Source organism: Rattus norvegicus, chromosome 17, assembly GCF_036323735.1.
Source record: "Rattus norvegicus strain BN/NHsdMcwi chromosome 17, GRCr8, whole genome shotgun sequence".
NCBI lineage: Eukaryota > Metazoa > Chordata > Mammalia > Rodentia > Muridae > Rattus > Rattus norvegicus.
Window position 1 is genome coordinate 55,535,009 of NC_086035.1, and position 21,900 is coordinate 55,556,908.

The 21,900-nt window shown below is 39.7% G+C and overlaps 1 protein-coding gene across 8 annotated transcripts in view; it reads left to right on the top strand.

Moving 5' to 3' along the window:
- Positions 1–21,900, top strand: part of Hecw1 (HECT, C2 and WW domain containing E3 ubiquitin protein ligase 1) — a 413,125-nt gene that overhangs the window by 168,105 nt on the left and 223,120 nt on the right. For all 8 annotated transcript variants that reach the window (XM_017600485.3, XM_017600489.3, XM_017600487.3 and 5 more), the window contains one exon: positions 3,356–3,463. In XM_017600485.3, the coding sequence (XP_017455974.1) occupies positions 3,356–3,463 (108 nt within the window). The remainder of the gene's footprint in view (positions 1–3,355; positions 3,464–21,900) is intronic.

Here is a 21,900-nt window from a genome sequence, read left to right on the forward strand (position 1 = left end):
GTGTCAATTCCTGCCTCCTGCCTCTGTAGCTCAAGCATATAGACCATGCTAGACTCTGTCAAACTGTGGTGTTTGTTACCTTGCAAGTATAGAAGGTCAATCACAGATTCTGTGGGGTAGAAAGCATTAAAAGCTCCCTAGCAGAGAAAGAGAGAAATACAGAGAAAGAGGGAAGCACAAAAGGAAGATAGAGGAAATGGTAAAGAAATAAGGCAGGTAGAAACTCATCCCCACAGAGCAGAGAAGGGGAGTATTAGGAAAAGAAAGAGACCATTAGCCATATTGAGTTTCATGAAACTTTGAATAAGTTCTGGTCTTAACATGACATTTTTGACTAAGTCAAAAGAACCATAACTCATCATTTCAGAAACTCAATCTGAAAATTTGTTATTATCATAACAGCTACATATATATAGCTGTGATATTATTTAATGCTGAATGGCAACATTTTAAATAACATCATACTTCAAATAAAGTTTCTCAATCCAAACTTATCTGTGAATCTTAATAGTTTATAATATGTATGTCCTTGGTAACTTCTGGATTTTTGGTATCTTGTCTAAGCTCAAATCACAGACTTAGACCTATAAACGTAGGGTTGGGGATGGTTATTCATCTGACCTGTCATTTCCAGATGAGGAGATGCAATGGAGCCCTCCCACAGACATGAAGCTGCCTCTTTTGCCAGTGGAGTTCCTATTGTTACTTTGAACAGCATCAAGAATGTGCTGTTCTCTTAGTAAGAGCACCAGTGGAAGGGGAAGCCCTTGGTCCTGCCAAGACTGAATCCCCAGTGAATGTGATTGTTAGGGGGAGGGTGGTAATGGGGGGAGGATGGGGAGGGGAACACCCATATAGAAGGAAGGGTTAGGGGGATGTTGGCCTGGAAACCGGAAAGGGAATAGCAATTGAAATGTAAATAAGAAATACCCAATTTAATAAAGATGGAGGAAAAAAAATGTCTTGTTCTACATCAGTAAGGCAGAGAAATGCCCAAGCAGAGCCAAATTAAGATGTGTTTTGTTAGTATATGACTTCTAGACTTCTCTAGACAAATACTATTTTCTTCTTTTATAAGAAGGTAAAGATATCTATACAAGGAAGGTTATGCTGACTCTCCAATGAGATTGTTACCAAGTGACACGTGCTTCTCTTAACTAGGACTAATAGAATCCTAGCAGTGGATTGAAGTGTTATACCATTTGGTTGCTCTTATTTGTAGAATGGCTATTATAAGATGGGTAATAGCAATAAATTAGTCTCGAAGGATGATAGTATGAAGAAGGTTCCTGTGGATTTGGTGATAGGTAGAACAGTGTTGAAGGTATAATCACACCTAATTATTAAGTGGCGTTACAGAGTAATAAAAACAGCATAGTACATGGGACCATGGTACATAGGGACCCAGAAATAAACCCATGTAGGTATAGCCAAATGATTTTTACTAAGATGTCAAAAATATTGACTATAGAAAAGACAACCTCTTCAACAAATGGTGCTGAGAAAATTGTATGTTCATATAATAGACCATGAAAGATATAATGTTAAGTTAAGATACCAGCTAGAGAGCAAAGAAAAATGTTAATTGACTATATATGTGATAGGGGACTTGTATCTATAATATACAAATAACTGAAAATCAAACACCCAAACCAAGAAGAAGAAGAAGAGGAAGAGGAAGGGGAGGGGAAGAAGAAGAAGAAGAAGAAGAAGAAGAAGAAGAAGAAGAAGAAGAAGAAGAAGAAGAAGAAGAAGAAGAAGAAGAAGAAGAAGAAGAAGAAGAAGAAGAAGAAGAAGAAGAAGAGGAGGAGGAGGAGGAGGAGGAGGAGGAAAAAGAAAAAGAAGAAGAAGAAGAAGAAGAAGAGGAGGAGGAGGAGGAGGAAGAAGAAGAAAAAGAAGAAGAAGAAGAAGAAGAAGAAGAAGAAGAAGAAGAAGAAGAAGAAGAAGAAGAAGAAGAAGAAGAAGAAGAAGAAGAAGAAGAAGAAATAATAAACTGGTTAATGAAAAAAAGTCAGTGCTTGCATAGTGAAATACACATTGCCAAGAAACTGGTTCAAAATCACTGGTCATTAGAAAAATATAAATAAAAGAGGTATTGAGATTACACCACACCCATTCAGAATGGCAGTCATGAAGAAAACAAATACCAAATATTGCCAAGAATACAGATTATAGGGAACTCTTTATACCCTATTCATGGAATATAAACTACTCTAGAGATGTAAAATTCAGTATGAAATTTCTTCACAAACCTAAAACTTTCCATATAATCAACATATATTATCTTGGAGTCCAAATCAATCATCATAGAGATACTTTCACGTTAATGATTACTAGTCACAGCCTTATTAACGATAGCAAAGTTGTAGAACCAACCTCAGTGTCTTACAAGAGAAGAATGGATTAAGAAAATAAGGTACAGGGCTAGAAAGATGACTCATCTGTTAAGAGCACAGCAGTTCCAGAGGACCCAGGTTCAATTGCCAGCATCCGCATGGCAATAACCAAAAGCACCCAACCGTCTGTAACTCTGCTCCAGGGAATCTGACACCCTCATAGAGACATAGGCAGTTAAAATACCAATGTAAATAAAATAAAAATACATTTTTAAAAGGAAATCTGATACAGATTTTTTTATCTGTAAAGAATGAAGTCATGTCATTTGTACAAAACTGGAGATCATCATGATATACAGATTAAGCCAGTCTCAGACAGAAAAATGATGGCCCTAAACTTGTGTGTGTGTGTGTGTGTGTGTGTGTGTGTGTGTGTGTGTGTGTGTATTCTCAAACTAGAGAATGAAGAAAATTAATACAAGCAGAGTAGAGAACAGCAAGGTATGGATGAGAGTACAATTAGAGCACATTATATACCAGTATCCAAATGATCTCACATGGTCATGTTTGATGAAATTTTAAAAATCAACAGTGTAAGGAGGCCCAGGATGAAGAAGAGAGGATATAAAGTGATATAAAGCCTATGAGAGAGAAAGCTAGACTCGAAGGCAAGTGCCATCAGACATCTTCTCTAAATCTCTTCATTCACAAATGAAGATCAAGTCTTAAGACTTTCACATATTTCATATAACTAAAATGCTTTTAAAAGTAAGAGTCATTGCAGTAGTTGTCAGTGATTGTGACTTTCTGTTTATGGAGGTGTTTAAGAACTAAGAAAATTCATTTGCCAAGTGTTGGGTGGAAAAACGCTCTGTTCTGATTGTGTCTTTGAATAATACCAGCTCTCTATGTGATTCCAAGGGTTAGTATTTATATCCTTTGCTCTTTTTATTTGCTGCATGTAAATATGCTGTTGGTTGATGTGCTTCTCTGCTTCTCTTTCTCCTTCTGCACTATAGGTGAAGTCTCATCTGAAAACTTTCTGGACTATAAGAACCGTGGAGTCAATGGATCTCACAGAGGCCAGATCATTTGGAAGATTGATGCCAGCTCTTACTTTGTGGAATGTGAGTACTTTTACACATTCCACATTCCTGTGGCCCAGCAGACACAGTGGATCAGAATTCAGCTGTATTCTTTTTCATTCTATTGGGGTGATTCCCCTCAACAAGATGCCTCTGCTTAGGAGCCACGTAAAAGCAGAGGCAGGTTTAATAAGAGCCTTAAAATGTTTTCAGTAGATAGCTCTATGACAGTTGCAAAATAGCCATGCAAATCCACCCATGTCATTCTTTTAATATTATGAAGGTCTTGGTTCATATCCACAAGTCTCTAGACTCAGGACACTTTAATACATGTCCTTTAGGCTTTCACGCCTTGTCTAAATTAAGTGATGAATGAAACCCTATGGTCTCACCATGTATCCTGCCTTTTAGTTTTGCCTTTGTTTTACCCACACTCCTCCAGGCTGCCTGTCCATGACACTAGTATGTTGGTAGTATTTCACACACACACATACCCCAGCTTCTGGATCTTGCTACAATAGTATAGGATTCAAATTATATACCACCAATATCAGGTAATTTCTTTGACTATTTATCCTCTTACATTTATGAATATATAAACTTGGTACTGTACCTTACTGATACATTTTCTAAATTTTCTTCTGCTCTTAGAAATAAATCCTATCTAGAGTTGTGATAGGATTGTTTCCATAGCTCTCCATATAGATGTATTTCCTGTACATTTGGTATCCTATACACGTGGTATCACATTTGGTAACACACACACACACACACACACACACACACACACACACACACACAGTGCAGACTATCCTTTTTACAGACATCCTTTTCTTTTGTATGGAGACTGCATCTAGCCCTGTGCTTTTCAGAAGCAAGCTGATGCACCAGGCCACGTATCCAGAGACCTTAACATTCTCTAGGCACGTATCAAAGGCACGCTTGCCTCCATCCAAAGCTTGATAAGCTGAGCCTCGCCGTTTTATTTATCTCAGCATTATTAAATTATAAGTGTGCATATGGATGGCCCATTATGCTCTAAACACAACACTCAATGACTTTTATAGTTCAAAGTTTCAAATTATTCCACAAAGTAGTCCAAAGGCATAAAACCCACATGATCATGTATATAATAGTGTGTGAGTCTTTTATCTAACTATAAACTTGTATTATAGACAGGAATTAAAATCTTCTTATCTTTCCTAACTTGTAATACTCCTCTCCACCCAGTAAAACCTGAACTTTGCCTTCTCTAGACACATCTTTCTTTGCAATGTTGAATTTATTTCGGATAATAGGAGCAACTCCCACATCTCAGTAAAATCTTTCTGTATCACATTTCTGCTGTTGTAATAAATACCATTACTGAGTTGCAGAGTAGTGCGTTGTACACACCACCACCCTGCCTACCCCCCAAACAGGCTGCGTCTAACCAGAGACACACAAGTGGTATCATTTGTACTTTGTGATAGTCTGTTCTGTTCTCTCTCTCTCTCTCTCTCTCTCTCTCTCTCTCTCTCTCTCTCTCTGTGTGTGTGTGTGTGTGTGTGTGTGTGTGTGTGTGTGTGTGTGTTACCGAATGTGATACCACATGTATAGGTACCACACAAGAGACACCCCCATGCCCCTACTCCAATACCCCAATAACCCCATATTCAACAAATGATGCTGGTCTAACTGGAAAATCTGCTTGTAAAATAATGCAAATAGATCCATATTTATCACCCTGCACAAAATTGAAGTCCAAGTCGATCAAAGACCTCAACATAAAACTTGATAGACTAAATCTCATATAAGTGAAAGTAGGAAAGAGCCTTGAATGCATTGGTACAGGAGACAACTTCCCGGACAGAACAGCAATGGCTCAGACCCTAACATCAACAATTGATAAGTGAGACCTCATGAAACTTAAAAGTTTCTGTAAGGCAAAAGACACTGTCAACAAGACAAAACTGCAGCCTATAGACTGAGAAAATATCTTCATTAACCCTACGTCTGACAGAGAGCTAATATCTAAAATATGTAAGAGCACTCAAGAAGTTAAACTCCAACAAACCAAATGAACCAATTAAAATGGGTCATAGAACTAAACAGAGAATTCTTAGCAGAGGAATCTGGAGTGGCCAAGAAGCACTTAGTCATCAGGGAAATGCAAATCAAAACAATTAGGAGGGTCCACCTTACACCAATCAGAATGGCTAAGATCAAAAATTCAAGGGATAGAACTTGCTGGTGAGGATGGGGAAAAAGGGAAACACTCCTCCATGGCTAGACTGTATAATGACTGTGGAAATTAATCTGGCAGTTTCTAAGAAAAATAGAAATAGTTCTACCTGAAGACCCACCTATACCACTGCTGGGGATATACCCAAAAGACGTTTCATCATCATGAATTTTTCTGGCCAATAGATAGAACTAGAAAATATCATCCTGAGTGAGGTAACACAGACCCAAAAGGACATGCATGGTATGTACTCACTGATATGTGGATGTTAGCCAAAAAATACAGAATTCTCATGATATACCTTAGAGATACAAAGACGTTAAACAAGAAGGAAGGACCAAGCAAGGATGGTTGAATAGAACTTAAAAGGTGAAACAAAATAGTCACAGGAGGCAAGGGGAGTGAGGAAACTGAGTGGGGAAGGGGATGAGGAGGGGAATCTGGGTGCAGGATCAGGTTCAGGGACAGACAGGAGAGAGGCCCAGGGGGCGAGGAGAATGAATGAAAATCTTCAGCTGGTGAAGGGGTAGGGGTTGTCCCAGAGACCTGGAGAGGCTCCCAGGAGTTGAAGCAGGTGTGTTTAGTCAAGATGCCTGACAGTGGGGATACGACCACCTCCTGTAGCCACAACACTTTCCACCCAAAATTTATCCCATCTAAAAGAAATGTAGGGATGGTGAAGACCAAGGAAAGGCCAACAAAACTAGCCCATCTTGAAACCCATCCCATGGGCCAGCACCAATCCCTAACATTATTAATGTATTTGGTTATGCTTACGGACAGGAGCCTAACATAACTGTCCTCTGAGAGGCTCTACCTAGCAGCAGGCAATAACAGAAGTAGCTGTGTATAGCCGAACCTTAGATGTAGGGCAGGGACACTTAGGGAAGAGTTGGGGGAAGGATTGGGGGCCCAGAAGTAGATGGGAATCTCACAGGAAGACAACCAGAGTCAAAAATCCTGGACCTCTGGGAGTTCTCAGAGTCTGAAACACCAACCAAAGAATGTACATGGGCCAGAAAGAGTCCCTCTGATACATACATAGCTGAGAAGCAGCTCAGTCCTCCTGACTGCCCTATCTGGCATAAGGGGGAGAGGCTGTGCCTAATCTGGCAGAGTCTTGATGTACCAGGGTGGGTGGAAACTTGGGGGGTGACCTTCTCAGAGGGATGGGGGAGTCGGGGAGGGATTCTGTGAGGGAGTGACTGGAACATGGAGCAGCATTTGGGGTATAAATAAACACATAATTTTAATTAAAAGAATACCATTAACAAAAGCAAATTAGAGAAGAATGGGGCTTACAGTTCCAGAGGCATAGAGACCACCATAGCAGAGAAAGCATGACAAGAGGCCAAGAATGCATTACAACAGGATCTGGAAACTGTCTGATCACACTGTCCATTCTTGAACAGGAAGTAGGACCAAACTATAAACTCTCAAAACCCACACCCAGTGACATACTTCCTTCAATAAAGCTCTACCTCCTAAATGTTCTACAGTGTCCCCAAACAGCCTCGCCAATGTGGAACAATAGATTTAAATACATGAACCCACTGGAAACAATTCTCATTCAAACCACCCCACTCAATAAATAAATTATTAATTAAGCTAGTGCTTAATATTTCAATGTAGAAAGCATGGAACTTAAACTCTAAGGCAACAATCAGTTACTTCTAATCTTTCTTATAGATGGACTTTGCACCTAAAATTTAATGTTCCTCCAGAGAAAAAAATTAGGTAAAGAAAGAGGACCAGGTTGTTTAGGGTTAGTCCCATGTCAAGAGAGTGTCACACAGATAGAACACGGTTGACTGTTCTTGCGATGAAGAGTTGGAAGTGAGGTACCGCTTTCTGTACAAATAGTTTCACTTTCTCAGAAAAGACACTCAGTCCACACTGGAATTCTGACCAGCCAATTTAAGGAACTCTTCCTGTTTTCATTGGGCCTGGGAAGTAGAAGCTAGAAGAGCAATGGGAAAGTGGGGGCAGTTCCCACCTTTTCACATCATTTATAACTTATACTGTCTTTCTGGTATGTTGATGGTCTTAGTAAAACAGACATGCACAGAATATCAGGGAGTCCTCATGAGTGCCCTTGTAAATTTAACTCATTGGTTCTGCAGGGCAAAGAGGTTATCATCAAACCTTTGGGTCTGTATAGCAAATACTTGTTCATCCTCTAAGCTTGGTTCTGGTTTTTTTCTTTCCATCTTTACTAAATTGGGTATTTCTTATTTACGTTTCCCGGTTTCCAGGCCAACATTCCACTAATCGCTTCCCCATTCTCCCCCCATTACCTCCCTCCCCCCAAGAATCCCTTTCACTGGGGATTCAGCCTTGGCAGGACCAAAGCTTTCCCCTTCCACTGGTGCCCTTACTAGGCTATTCATTACTACCTATGAATTTGGAGGCCAGAGTCAATCCATGTATAGTCTTTGGGTAGTGGCTTAGTCCCTGGAAGCTCTGGTTGATTGGCATTGCTGTTCATATGGGGTCTCAAGCCCCTTCAACCTCTCTCAGTCCTTTCTCTGATTCCTTCAACAAGAGTCCCATTCTCAGTTCAGTGGTTTGCTGCTGGCATTCGCCTACGTATTTGCCATATTCTGGCTGTGTCTCTCAGGAGCGATCTACATCCGGTTCCTGTCAGCCTGCACTTCTTTGCTTCATCCATCTTATCTAGTTTGGTGGCTGTATATGTATGGGCCACATGTGGGGCAGGCTCTGAATGGGTTTTCCTTCAGCCTCTGTTCTAAACTTTGCCTCCCTATCCCCTCCTAAGGGTATTCTTGTTCCCCTTTTAGAGAAGGAGTGAAGCATCTGCATTTTGGCCATCCTTCTTGAGTTTCATGTGTTTTGTGCATCTAAGGTAGTTCAAGCATTTGGGCTAATATCCACATATCAATGAGTGCATACCATGTGTGTTTTTCTTTTTTAATTTTTTCAACTTTACTAACTTTAGTATTTCTTATTTACATTTTAATTGTTATTCCCCTTCCCGGTTTCCAGGCAAACATCCCCCTAAACCCTCCCACTCCTCTTCTCTATGGGTGTTCCCCTCCCAATCCTCCAGCCATTACTGCCCTCCCACCAACAATCACGTTCACTGGGGGTTCAGTCTTGGCAGGACCAAGGGCTTCCCCTTCCACTGGTGCTCTTACTAGGCTATTCATTGCTACCTATGCAGTTGGAGTCCATGGTCAGTCCATGTATAGTCTTTGGGTAGTGGCTTAGTCCCTGGAAGCTCTGGTTGGTTGGCATTGTTGTTCATATGGGGTCTCGAGCCCCTTCAAGCTCTTTCAGTCCTTTCTAAGATTCCTTCAATGAGGGTCCCGTTCTCAGTTCAGTGGTTTAATGATGGCATTCGCCTATGTATTTGCTGTATTCTGGCTGTGTCTCTCAGGAGAGATCTACCTCCGGTTCCTGTCAGCCTGCATTTCTTTTCTTCTTTTCTTGTCTAATTGGCTGTGTATGTATGGGCCACATGTGGGGCAGGCTCTGAATGGGTGTTCCTTCTGCCTCTGTTCTAAACTTTGCGTTCCTATTCCCTCCCAAGGGTATTCTTGTTCCCCTTTTAAAGATGCAGTTAAGCATTCTCATTTTGGTCATCCTTCTTGAGTTTCATGTGTTCTGTGCATCTAGGGTAATTCGAGAATTTGGGCTAATAGCCACTTATCAATGAGTGCATACCATGTATGTTTTTCTGTGATTGGGTTGCCTCACTCAGGATGATATTATCCAGTTCCATCCATTTGCCTATGAATTTCATAAAGTCATTGTTTTTGATAACTGAGTAATATTCCATTAAGTAGATGTACCACATTTTCTGTATCCATTCCTCTGTTGAAGGGCATCTGGGTTCTTTCCAGCTTCTGGCTATTATAAATAAGGCTGCTATGAACATAGTGGAGCATGTGTCTTTGTTATATATTGGAGCATCTTTTGGGTATATGCCCAAGAGAGGTATAGCTGGGTCCTCCGGTAGTGCAATGTCCAGTTTTCTGAGGAACCTCCAGACTGATTTCCAGAACGGTTGTACCAGTCTGCAATCCCACCAACAATGGAGGACTGTTCCTCTTTCTCCACATACTCACCAGCATCTGCTGTGGCCAGAGTTTTGATCTTAGCCATTCTCCCTGGTGTGAGGTGAAATCTCAGGGTTGTTTTGGTTTACATTTCTCTTATGACTAAAGATGTTGAACATTTCTTTAGGTGTTTCTCAGCCATTCGGCATTCCTAGGCTGTGAATTCTTTGTTTAGCTCTGAACCCCATTTTTAATAGGGTTATTTGTCTCCCTGCAGTCTAACTTCATGAGTTCTTTGTATATTTTGGATATAAGCCCTCTATCAGTTGTATTATTGGTAAAGATCTTTTCCCAATCTGTTGGTTGCTGTTTTGTCCTAACCACAGTCTCCTTTGCCTTACAGAAGCTTTGTAGTCCATTTTGTTTCTACTTGGTTGATTTCAGCTCTGAGTTTGCATATTTCCTGCCTTCTACTCCTCCTGGGTGTATTTGCTTCTTTTTGTTCTAGAGTTTTCAGGTGTGCTGTCAAACTTCTGATATATGCTCTCCTGTTTCTTTCTGCAGGCACTCAGAGCTATGAGTTTTCCTTTTAGCACAGCTTTCATTGTGTCCCATAAGTTTGGGTATGTTGTACCTTCATTTTCATTAAATTCTAAAAAGTCTTTAATTTCTTTCTTTATTTCTTCCTTGACCAGGTTATCATTGAGTAGAGCATTGTTCAACTTCCATGTATATGTGGGCATTCTTCTCTTATTGTTGTTGAAGACCAGCTTTAGCCCGTGGTGGTCTGATAGGACACATGGGATTATTTCTATCTTTCTGTATCTATTGAGGCCTGTTTTATGACCGCTTATATGGTCAGTTTTGGAGAAAGTACCATGAGGTAGTGAGAAAAAGGTATATCCTTTTGTTTTAGGATAGAATGTCCTATAAACACCTCTTAAGTCCATTTGGTTCATGACTTCTCTTAGTCTGTCTATGTCTCTGTTTAATTTCTGTTTCCATGATCTGTCTATTGATGAGAATGAGGTGTTGAAATCTACTACTATTTTTGTGTGATGTGCAATGTGTGCTTTGAGCTTTAGTAAGGTTTCTTTTATGTATGTAGGTGCCCTTGTATTTGGAGCATAGATATATTTAGGATTGAGAGTTCATCTTGGTGGACTTTTCCTTTCATGAATATGAAGTGTTCTTCCTTATCTTTTTTGATGACTTTTTGTTGAAAATCGATTTTATTCGATATTAGAATGACTACTCCAACTTACTTCTTCAGACCTTTTGCTGGGAAAGTCTTTTCCAGCCTTCCACTCTAAGGTAGTGTCTGTTTTTGTCTCTGAGGTGTGTTTCCTGTAGGCAGCAAAATGCCGGGTTCTCATTACATATCGAGTTTGTTAATCTGTGTCTTTTTATTGAGGAGTTGAGTCCATTGTTGTTGAGAGATATTAAGAAATAGTGAATGTTGCTTCTGTTATCGTCATATTTGGAGGTGAGATTATGTTTTTGTGCTTGTCTTCTCTTTGTTCTGTTGCAATACGATTAGTTTCTTGCTTTTTCTAGGGTGTAGCTTGCCTCCTTATGTTGGACTTTACCATTTATTATCCTTTGTAGCGCTGGATTTGTAGAAAGATATTGTGTAAATTTGGTTTTGTCATGGAATATCTTGGTTTCTTCATCTATGTTAATTGAGAGGTTTGCTGGATACAGTAACCTGGGCTGGCATTTGTGTTCTCTTAGGGTCTGTATGACATCTGTCCAGGATCTTCTGGCTTTCATAGTCTCTGGTGAGATGTCTGGTATAATTCTGACAGGTCTGCCTTTATATGTTACTTGACCTTTTTCCCTTACTGCTTTTAATATTCTTTCTTTGTTTTGTGCATTTGGTGTTTTGACTATTATGTGACAGGAAGAGTTTCTTTTCTGGTCCAATCTATTTGGAGTTCTGTAGGCTTCTTGTATGTTTATGGACATCTCTTTCTTCAAGTCAGGGAAGTTTTCCTCTATGATTTCTTTTTAAGATATTTACTGGTCCTTTGAGTTGGGAATCTTCCCTCTCTTCTATACCTATTATCCTTAGGTTTGATCTTCTCATTGTGTCCTGGTTTTCCTGTATGTTTTGGGCCAGTGTCTTTTTCTGTTTTACATTATCTTTGACAGTTCTATCAATGATTTCTATGGAATCTTCTGCTCCTGAGATTCTCTCTTCTATCTCTTGTATTCTGTTGGTGATGCTTGTATCTATGGCTCCTTGTCTCTTCCTTTGGTTTTCTATATCCAGGGTTGTCTCCCTTTGTGCTTTCTTTATTGTTTCTATTTCCATTTCAATTCCTTCACCTGTTTGTGTTTCCTGTAATTCTTTCAGGGATTTTTGTGTTTCCTCTCTAAGGACTTCTACTTGTTTTCCTGCACTTCTCTAAGGAGTTCTTTATATCTTTCTTAAAGTCCTCCATCATCATGATCAAATGTGATTTTTAATCTAGATCTTGCTTTTCTAGTATGTTTGGATATTCAGTGTTTGCTTTGGTGGGAGAATTGAGCTCTGATTATGCCATGTTTCTGTGGCTTGGTTTCCTCTGCTTGCTCTCGCCATCAGGTTGTCTCTGGTGTTCCCCTGTTTTGCTATTTCTGACAGTTGCTTGACCATCCTATAGGCTTGTGTGTCAGGAGTGCTGTAAACCTGTTTTACTGTTTTCTTTCAGCCAGTTATGAGAACAGAGTGTTCTTCTTTCAGGCGTGTAGTCATTCCTGTCCACTGGCTTTCACCTGTCCCTGTGATCAGGAACCAGAAGGGCCTGTCCCTACTTCTCCTGGGTCCCTGTATGTGGGGGCCCAGATGCTGCTAGGTGTTTTCCTCTAGAGTCATAAATGTGGACAGAGAGTAGTCTCCTCTGGTTTCCCAGGTGTGTCTGCCCCTCTGAAGGTCTAGCTCTCCCTCCCTTGGGATTTGGGTGCAGGGAGCTGTTTGACTGGGTCCATTCAGATCTGGGCACAGTCTGGACCGAAGGACTCCTGCAGCTTCACTGCCCCTATCTTCCTGTGCCCAGAGGTCCTATACAGTTTCCTCTTGGGCCAGGAATGTGGGCAAAGGTGGGCAGAAGTGGCAGTCTCTCCTTCCCTGCAGTCTCAGGATTGCCCACACGTTTAGGCAATCGGCTCTCTCTCCCACCGGGTTTGGGAAGTCATTGGTTCTGAATAGGAAAATAGGTATTCATCATTTAAGTTATCAAGTCTGTAGCATTTTTATAGTATATAACATTACATGGACTCCCACAAAGCAAATAATTACAGAATTCTGACTCCACGAATGGTCCAGTATTTTTCTCAAGGCTCACTGAAAGAAAAACTTTTCTAATCCCTAGCTCTGTGTCTGCACCTGCTACCTGGTAGGATTTCTGTCAGTGTACCTCTTGTAGTGCCTTCTATACCACATTTGATGGTTTCATCTGTGAAGAAGGCTCTAAATCCCAAGATGAAAGTTAAAAGAAGAAGGTAAATAATAGTCCCACTGCGCTCCTGACCCTGCACCTCATCTGGGCAACACAACAGAGCTGTCCCAGCTGGTACAAGCCCATGTGAGTGGGTCCCAAGTGCATGAGAGCAGGAGAGCTGGCTCCATTCCTTGCCAGCTACAGTACTGAATGAACTAACGGTGGCATGGCAGGAGAGCTCTCCCTGATGGTGTGAGTGCAGGAAAGTTGGCAGGCTGACAGCCAGCTCAGCTACCAACCAGGCCTGGGTCCAGGGCTTTGAGTTGGCTCACCTTCATTAATTCTGATCAGGTCTGAGTGTTTCAGCACCATAAATATTGTTGCATGTGGATAGGGAAACCTTATGGTGTTCAGGTCTTTTGGGTGCTGGCAACATGTAGAACGCTTAGGCAGCGAAAGGGAGAACCACGTTGTTTTAGAAGAGACTTTCATTCGCTACACAATACTGTGAAGAACTTATCTTCTTCCAGCACTTGGCAGCTCATGCCAGTCAGGCTGTTTCTGTTAAGGCTGAGCCTGTTAATGGCTGCTGCTCTAAAGATAACCTGGATTTTTCCTTTGATTGCTAGTGATGATTCTCTCTTCTTTTTTTTTTTCCATCTTTATTAAATTCTTATTTACATTTCAATTGTTATTCCTTTTCCCGGTTTCCTAGCCAACATCCCCCTAAACCATCCCACTCCTCTTCTATATGGGTGTTCCCCTCCCCACCCTCCACCCATTACCACCCTCTCCCCAACAATCATGTTCACTCGGGGTTCAATCTAGGCAGGACCAAGGGCTTCCCCTTCACTCAGGTTGTCTGGATCCTCAGGCAGTTCAATGTCCAATTTTCTGAGGAACCTCCAGACTGATTTCCAGAATGGTTGTACCAGTCTGCAACCCCACCAACAATGGAGGAGTGTTCCTCTTTCTCCACATCCTCGCCAGCATTTGCTGTCACCTGAGTTTTTAATCTTAGCCATTCTCACTGGTATGAGGTGAAATCTCAGGGTTGTTTTGATTTGCATTCCCCTTATGACTAAAGATGTTGAACATTTCTTTAGGTTTTGTCAGCTATTCGGCATTCCTCAGCTGTGAATTCTTTGTTTAGCTCTGAACCCCATTTTTAATAGGGTTATTTGTCTCCCTGCGGTCTAACTTCTTGAGTTCTTTGTATATTTTGGATATAAGGCCTCTATCTGTTGTAGGATTGGTAAAGGTCTTTTCCCAATCTGTTGGTTGCCGTTTTGTCTTAACCACAGTGTCCTTTGCCTTCCAGAAGCTGAGCAGCTTTATGAGATCCCATTTGTCGATTCTTGATCTTAGAGCATAAGCCATTGGTGTTTTGTTCAGGAAATTTTTTCCAGTGCCCGTGTGTTCGAGATGTTTCCCCACTTTTTCTTCTATTAGTTTGAGTGTATCTGGTTTGATGTGGAGGTCCTCGATCCACTTGGACTTAAGCTTTGTACAGGGTGATAAGCATGGATCGATCTGCATTCTTCTACATGTTGACCTCCAGTTGAACCAGCACCATTTGCTGAAAATGCTATCTTTTTTCCATTTGATGGTTTTGGCTCCTTTGTCAAAAATCAAGTGCCCATAGGTGTGTGGGTTCATTTCTGGGTCTTCAATTCTGTTCCATTGGTCTATCTGTCTGTCTCTGTACCAATACCACGCAGTTTTTATCACTATTGCTCTGTAATACTGCTTGAGTTCAGGGATAGTGATTCCCCCTGAAGTCCTTTTATTGTTGAGGATAGTTTTAGCTATCCTGGGTTTTTTGTTATTCCAGATGAATTTGCAAATTGTTCTGTCTAACTCTTTGAAGAATTGGATTGGTATTTTGATGGCGATTGCATTGAATCTGTAGATTGCTTTTGGTAGTATGGCCATTTTTACTATATTAATCCTGCCAATCCATGAGCATGGGAGATCTTTCCATCTTCTGAGGTCTTCTTCAATTTCTTTCTTCAGAGTCTTGAAGTTCTTATTGTACAGATCTTTTACTTGCTTGGTTAAAGTCACACCAAGGTACTTTATATTATTTGGGTCTATTATGAAGGGTGCCGTTTCCCTAATTTCTTTCTCGGCTTGTTTCTCTTTTGTGTAGAGGAAGGCAACTGATTTATTTGAGTTAATTTTATACCCAGCCACTTTGCTGAAGTTATTTATCAGCTTTAGTAGTTCTCTGGTGGAACTTTTGGGATCACTTAAATATACTATCATATCATCTGCAAATAGTGATATTTTGACTTCTTCTTTTCCGATCTGTATCCCCTTGACCTCCTTTTGTTGTCTGATTGCTCTGGCTAGAACTTTAAGAACTATATTGAATAAGTAGGGAGAGAGTGGGCAGCCTTGTCTAGTCCCTGATTTTAGTGGGATTGCTTCAAGTTTCTCTCCATTTAGTTTAATGTTAGCAACTGGTTTGCTGTATATGGCTTTTACTATGTTTAGGTATGGGCCTTGAATTCCTATTCTTTCCAGGACTTTTATCATGAAGGGGTGTTGAATTTTGTCAAATGCTTTCTCAGCATCTAATGAAATGATCATGTGGTTTTGTTCTTTCAGTTTGTTTATATAATGGATCACATTGATGGTTTTCCGTATATTAAACCATCCCTGCATGCCTGGGATGAAGCCTACTTGATCATGGTGGATGATCATTTTGATGTGCTCTTGGATTCGGTTTGCAAGAATTTTATTGAGTATTTTTGCGTCGATATTCATAAGGGAAATTGGTCTGAAGTTCTCTTTCTTTGTTGGGTCTTTGTGTGGTTTAGGTATAAGAGTAATTGTGGCTTTATAGAAGGAAATCGGTAGTGATCCATCTGTTTCAATTTTGTGGACTAGTTTGGATAATATTGGTATGAGGTCTTCTATGAAGGTCTGATAGAATTCTGCCCTAAACCCGTCTGGACCTGGGCTCTTTTTGGTTGGGAGACCTTTAATGACTGCTTCTATTTCCTTAGGAGTTATGGGGTTGTTTAACTGGTTTATCTGTTCCTGATTTAACTTCGGTACCTGGTATCTGTCTAGGAAATTGTCCATTTCCTCCAGATTTTCAAGTTTTGTTGAATATAGGCTTTTATAGTAAGATCTGATGATTTTTTTAATTTCCCCTGAATCTGTAGTTATGTCTCCCTTTTCATTTCTGATTTTCTTAATTTGGACACACTCTCTGTGTCCTCTCGTTAGTCTGGCTAAGGGTTTATCTATCTTGTTGATTTTCTCAAAGAACCAACTTTTGGTTCTGTTGATTCTTTCTATGGTCCTTTTTGTTTCTACTTGGTTGATTTCAGCTCTGAGTTTGATTATTTCCTGCCTTCTACTCCTCCTGGGTGTATTTGCTTCTTTTTGTTCTAGAGATTTTAGGTGTGCTGTCAAGCTGCTGACATATGCTCTTTCCTGTTTCTTTCTGCAGGCACTCAGTGCTATGAGTTTTCCTCTTAGCACAGCTTTCATTGTGTCCCATAAGTTTGGGTATGTTGTACCTTCATTTGCATTAAATTCTAAAAAGTCTTTAATTTCTTTCTTTATTTCTTCCTTGACCAGGTTATCATTGAGTAGAGCATTGTTCAATTTCCACGTATATGTGGGCATTCTTCCCTTATTTTTATTATAGACCAGTTTTAGGTCGTGGTGGTCCGATAGCACGCATGGGATTATTTCTATCTTTCTGTACCTGTTGAGGCCCGTTTTTTGACCAATTATATGGTCAATTTTGGAGAAAGTACCATGAGGAGCTGAGAAGAAGGTATATCCTTTTGATTTAGGATAGAATGTTCTATCAGTATCTGTTAAGTCCATTTGGCTCATGACTTCTCTTAGTCTGTCTACGTCTCTGTTTAATTTCTGTTTCCATGATCTGTCCATTGATGAGAGTGGGGTGTTGAAGTCTCCTACTATTATTGTGTGAGGTGCAATGTGTGCTTTGAGCTTTAGTAAGGTTTCTTTTACGTATGTAGGTGCCCTTGAATTTGGGGCATAGATATTTAGGATTGAGAGTTCACATTGGTGGATTTTTCCTTTGATGAATATGAAGTGTCCTTCCTTATCTTTTTTGATGAATTTTAGTTGAAAATTGATTTTATTTGATATTAGAATGGCTACTCCAGCTTGCTTCTTCCGACCATTTGCTTGGAAAGTTGTTTTCCAGCCTTTCACTCTGAGGTAGTGTCTGTCTTTGTCTCTGAGGTGTGTTTCCTGTAGGCAGCAGAATGCAGGGTCCTCGTTGCGTATCCAGTTTGTTAATCTATGTCTTTTTATTGGGGAGTTGAGGCCATTGATGTTGAGAGATATTAAGGAATAGTGATTATTGCTTCCTGTTATATTCATATTTGTATATGAGGTTATGTTTGTGTACTTTTCTTCTCTTTGTTTTGTTGCCAATACGATTAGTTTCTTGCTTCTTCTAGGGTATAGCTTGCCTCTTTATGTTGGGCTTTACCATTTATTATCCTTTGTAGTGCTGGATTTGTAGAAAGGTATTGTGTAAATTTGGTTTTGTCATGGAATATCTTGGTTTCTCCATCTATGTTAATTGAGAGTTTTGCTGGATACAGTAACCTGGGCTGGCATTTGTGTTCTCTTAGGGTCTGTATGACATCTGTCCAGGATCTTCTGGCTTTCATAGTCTCTGGTGAGATGTCTGGTATAATTCTGATAGGTCTGCCTTTATATGATACTTGACCTTTTTCCCTTACTGCTTTTAATATTCTTTCTTTATTTTGTGCGTTTGGTGTTTTGACTATTATGTGACGGGAAGTGTTTCTTTTCTGGTCCAATCTATTTGGAGTTCTGTAGGCTTCTTGTATGCCTATGGGTATGTCTTTTTTCAGGTTAGGGAAGTTTTCTGCTATGATTTTGTTGAAGATATTTACTGGTCCTTTGAGCTGGGAGTCTTCACTCTCTTCTATACCTATTATCCTTAGGTTTGATCTTCTCATTGATTCCTGGATTTCCTGTATATTTTGGACCAGTACCTTTTTCTGCTTTACATTATCTTTGACAGTTGAGTCAATGATTTCTACGGAATCATCTCCTCCTGAGATTCTCTCTTCCATCTCTTGTATTCTGTTGGTGAAGCTCGTATCTACAGCTCCTTGTCTCTTCTTTTGGTTTTCTATATCCAGGGTTGTTTCCATGTGTTCTTTCTTGATTGCTTCTATTTCCATTTTTAATTCCTTCAACTGTTTGATTGTGTTTTCCTGGAATTCTTTCAGTGATTTTTGTGACTCCTCTCTATGGGCTTCTACTTGTTTATTTATGTTTTCCTGGAATTCTTTCAGGGATTTTTGCGATTCCTCTCTGTAGGCTTCTACTTGCTTATTAATGTTTTCCTGTGTTTCTCTAAGGGAGTTCTTCACGTCTTTCTTGAAGTCCTCCAGCATCATGATCAAATATGATTTTGAAACTAGATCTTGCTTTTCTGGTGTGTTTGGATATTCCGTGTTTGCTTTGGTGGGAGAATTGGGCTCCGATGATGCCGTGTAGTCTTGGTTACTGTTGCTTGTGTTCCTGTGCTTGCCTCTGACCATCAGATTATCTCTAGTGTTACTTTGTTCTGCTATTTCTGACAGTGGCTAGACTGTCCTATAAGCCTGTGTGTCAGGAGTGCTGTAGACCTGTTTTCCTGTTTTCTTTCAGCTAGTTATGGGGACAGAGTGTTCTGCTTTCGGGTGTGTAGTTTTTCCTATCTACAGGTCTTCAGCTGTTCCTGTGGGCCTGTGTCTTGAGTTCACCAGGCAGGTCACTTGCAACAGAAAAGTTGGTCTTACCTGTGGTCCCGAGGCTCAAGTTTGCTCGTGGGGTGCTGCCTACGATCTCTGCGGCGGCAGCAACCCAATTAATCATTTCTATATTATATTGTTATTTTTTAGGTATTAATTAGTAGCATTGCTTTCTATCCGACACCTAAACTACAATACAAATTCCGGTTAAGTAAAAGGAAGATCCATTAATAATCAAACTTCTAAATATTGAAACATAATTAAAATACATGTTTAAGGGGAGGATAGGTACAGACTTTGTCATCAATTTTTTTCAAAGACATGATATTATACTTTGAAGGTTTCCATGAGTTCTTGGTTCAAACAACCACTAATCTGCCTGTAGGATTTAACATAAGCTTGTAAGTAGTTTCTCCAAGCATTTTCTCAAAAGCATTGAAATTATTTTCATCCTCGAATGGAAAGCCATACATTCCCATTACTACCTGCTATAACACTTAGCTTAAAGTTTTCCCCCAGCATGTTGATCTCCTTGGCATCTACAGACAGTGTACCCAGTGTAGAATGACACTGACTGTGAATAGCAAGCTGCCCAAATCTCTTGCCTTACCCAGAGCTCTCAATGATTGATAGGCTATAAAAAACCTGCCACTTGGACCTGATTGTATAGACCTAATGTGATGTAATTTCCAAATACCTTGGATAATATTATAAAACTAGGCTATTAGATGGTCCACAGAAAGCTTGAAAATGCAATTAATGGCAGTATTAGATACCAGGAGGAAAAGCATGACTGAGGAAGGAAAAGCTCATGAGGAACCAGGCATTACTCAGGTCATGGGAAGTCTTACCAATGGCAATTTAATGGGTTTTTAGAAACTTGAAGAGCTAGACTAATCAGAAGGCACAGAGACAGTATCCAAATTAACAAAATCAGAAACAAAATGGAAAACATAGCAATACAAACCAAAGAAATTTTAAAAATTATCAGATCCTACTATAAAAGCCTATACTCAACAAAACTAGAAAATCTGAATGAAATGGTTAATTTTCTAGACAGATACCAGGGACCAAAGTTAAATCAGGATCCAATAACCCATATAAACAGTCCCATAACTCCTAAAGAAATAGAAGCAGTCATTAAAAGTCTCCAAACCAAAAAAGCCCAAGACCAGATGGTTTTAGTGCAGAATTCTATAAGACCTTTATAGAAGACCTAATACCAATACTCTTCAAACTATTCCACAAAACAGAAACAGAAAGAACACTACCTAATTCATTCTATGAAACCACAGTTACACTGAGACCAAAACCACACAAAGACTCAGCAAAGAGAACTTCAGACCAATTTCCCTTATGAATATTGATGCAAAATTACTCAATAAAGTTCTCACAAACCAAATCTAAGGACATATCAATACCATCATTCACCATGTTCAAGTAGGCTTCATGCCAGGTATGCAGGGATGGTTCAATATACGGAAATCTATCAACGTAATCCACTATATAAACAAACCAATCATCTCATTAAATGCTGAAAAAGCATTTGACAAAATTCAGCATCCCTTCATGTTAAAAGTATTGTACAGAACAGGAATTCAAGGCCCATACCTAAATATACTAAAAGCAATATACAACAAACCAGGAGCCAACATCAAACTAAATGGGGAGAAACTTGAAGTAATCCCACTAAAATCAGGGACTAGACAAAGCTGCCCACTCTCTCCCTATCTATTCAATATAATATGGTACTCAAAGTTCTAGCCACAGCAATTAGACCAGAAAAGGAGGTCAAAGGGATACTAATTGGAAAGGAAGAAGTCAAAATATCACTATTTGCAGATGATATGATAGTATACTTAAGTGACTCAAAATTCCACCAGAGGACTTCTTCAGCTAATAAACAACTTCACCAAAGTATCTGGATATAAAATTAACTCAAACAAATCAGTAATCTTCATCTACTCAAAGGATAAACAGGCTGATAAAGAAATTAGGGAAACAACACCCTTCACAATAGTCATAAATAATATAAAATATCTTGGTGTAACTCTAACCAAGCAAGTATAAGATCTGTATGAAAAGAAGTCTCTAAAGAAAGAAATTGACGACCTCAGAGGATGGAAAGATCTCCCATGCTTATGGATCAGCAGGATTAACATAGTAAAAATGGCCATCTTACCAAAAGCAATCTACAGATTCAATGCAGTCCCCATCAAAATTCCAACTCGATTTTACACAGAGATAGAAAGAGCAATTCTCAAATTCATTTGTAACAAGAAAAAAAAAAAAACCTTGGAGAGCAAAAGTTATTCTCAACAATAAGAGAACTTCTGGGGAATTACCATCCCTGACCTCAAACTACTACAGAGCAGTCATGATGAAAACCACATGGTATTGGTACAGACAGGCAAGTAGAATAGAATGGAATAGAGTTGAAGACCCAGAAATGAACCCATACCCATATGGTCACTTAATCTTTGACAAAGAGCCAAAACCATCCAGTACGGGGGAAAGACAGCATATTTAACAAATGTATTAAGTGGTGGTCAGCATGTAGAAGAATGCAAATTGACCCATTTTTATCTTCTTGTACAAAGCTCAAGTCCAAGTGGATAAAACACCTCCACATAAAACCAAATATGCTAAATCTTTTACAAGAGAAATTGGGAAAGAGCCTCAAACACATTGGGATGTGGGAAATATTCCTGAACAGAGCAGCAATGGTTCAGGCTCTAATACCAACTACTTACAAATGGGATCTCGTAAAATTAAAAATTTCTGTAAGGCAAAAAACACTGTCATTAGGACAAAATAGCAACCAACAGACTGAGAAAAGATCTTTACCAATCTTACATCTGATAGAGGGCTAATATCCAATATATACAAAGAACTCAAGAAGTTAGACTCCAGAGAATCAAATAACCCTATTAAAAATGGGGTACAGAGCTAAACAAAGAATTCTCAACTGAGGAGTCTCAAATGGCCAAGAAACACCTAAAGAAATGTTAAACGTCCTTAGTCCTCAGGGAAA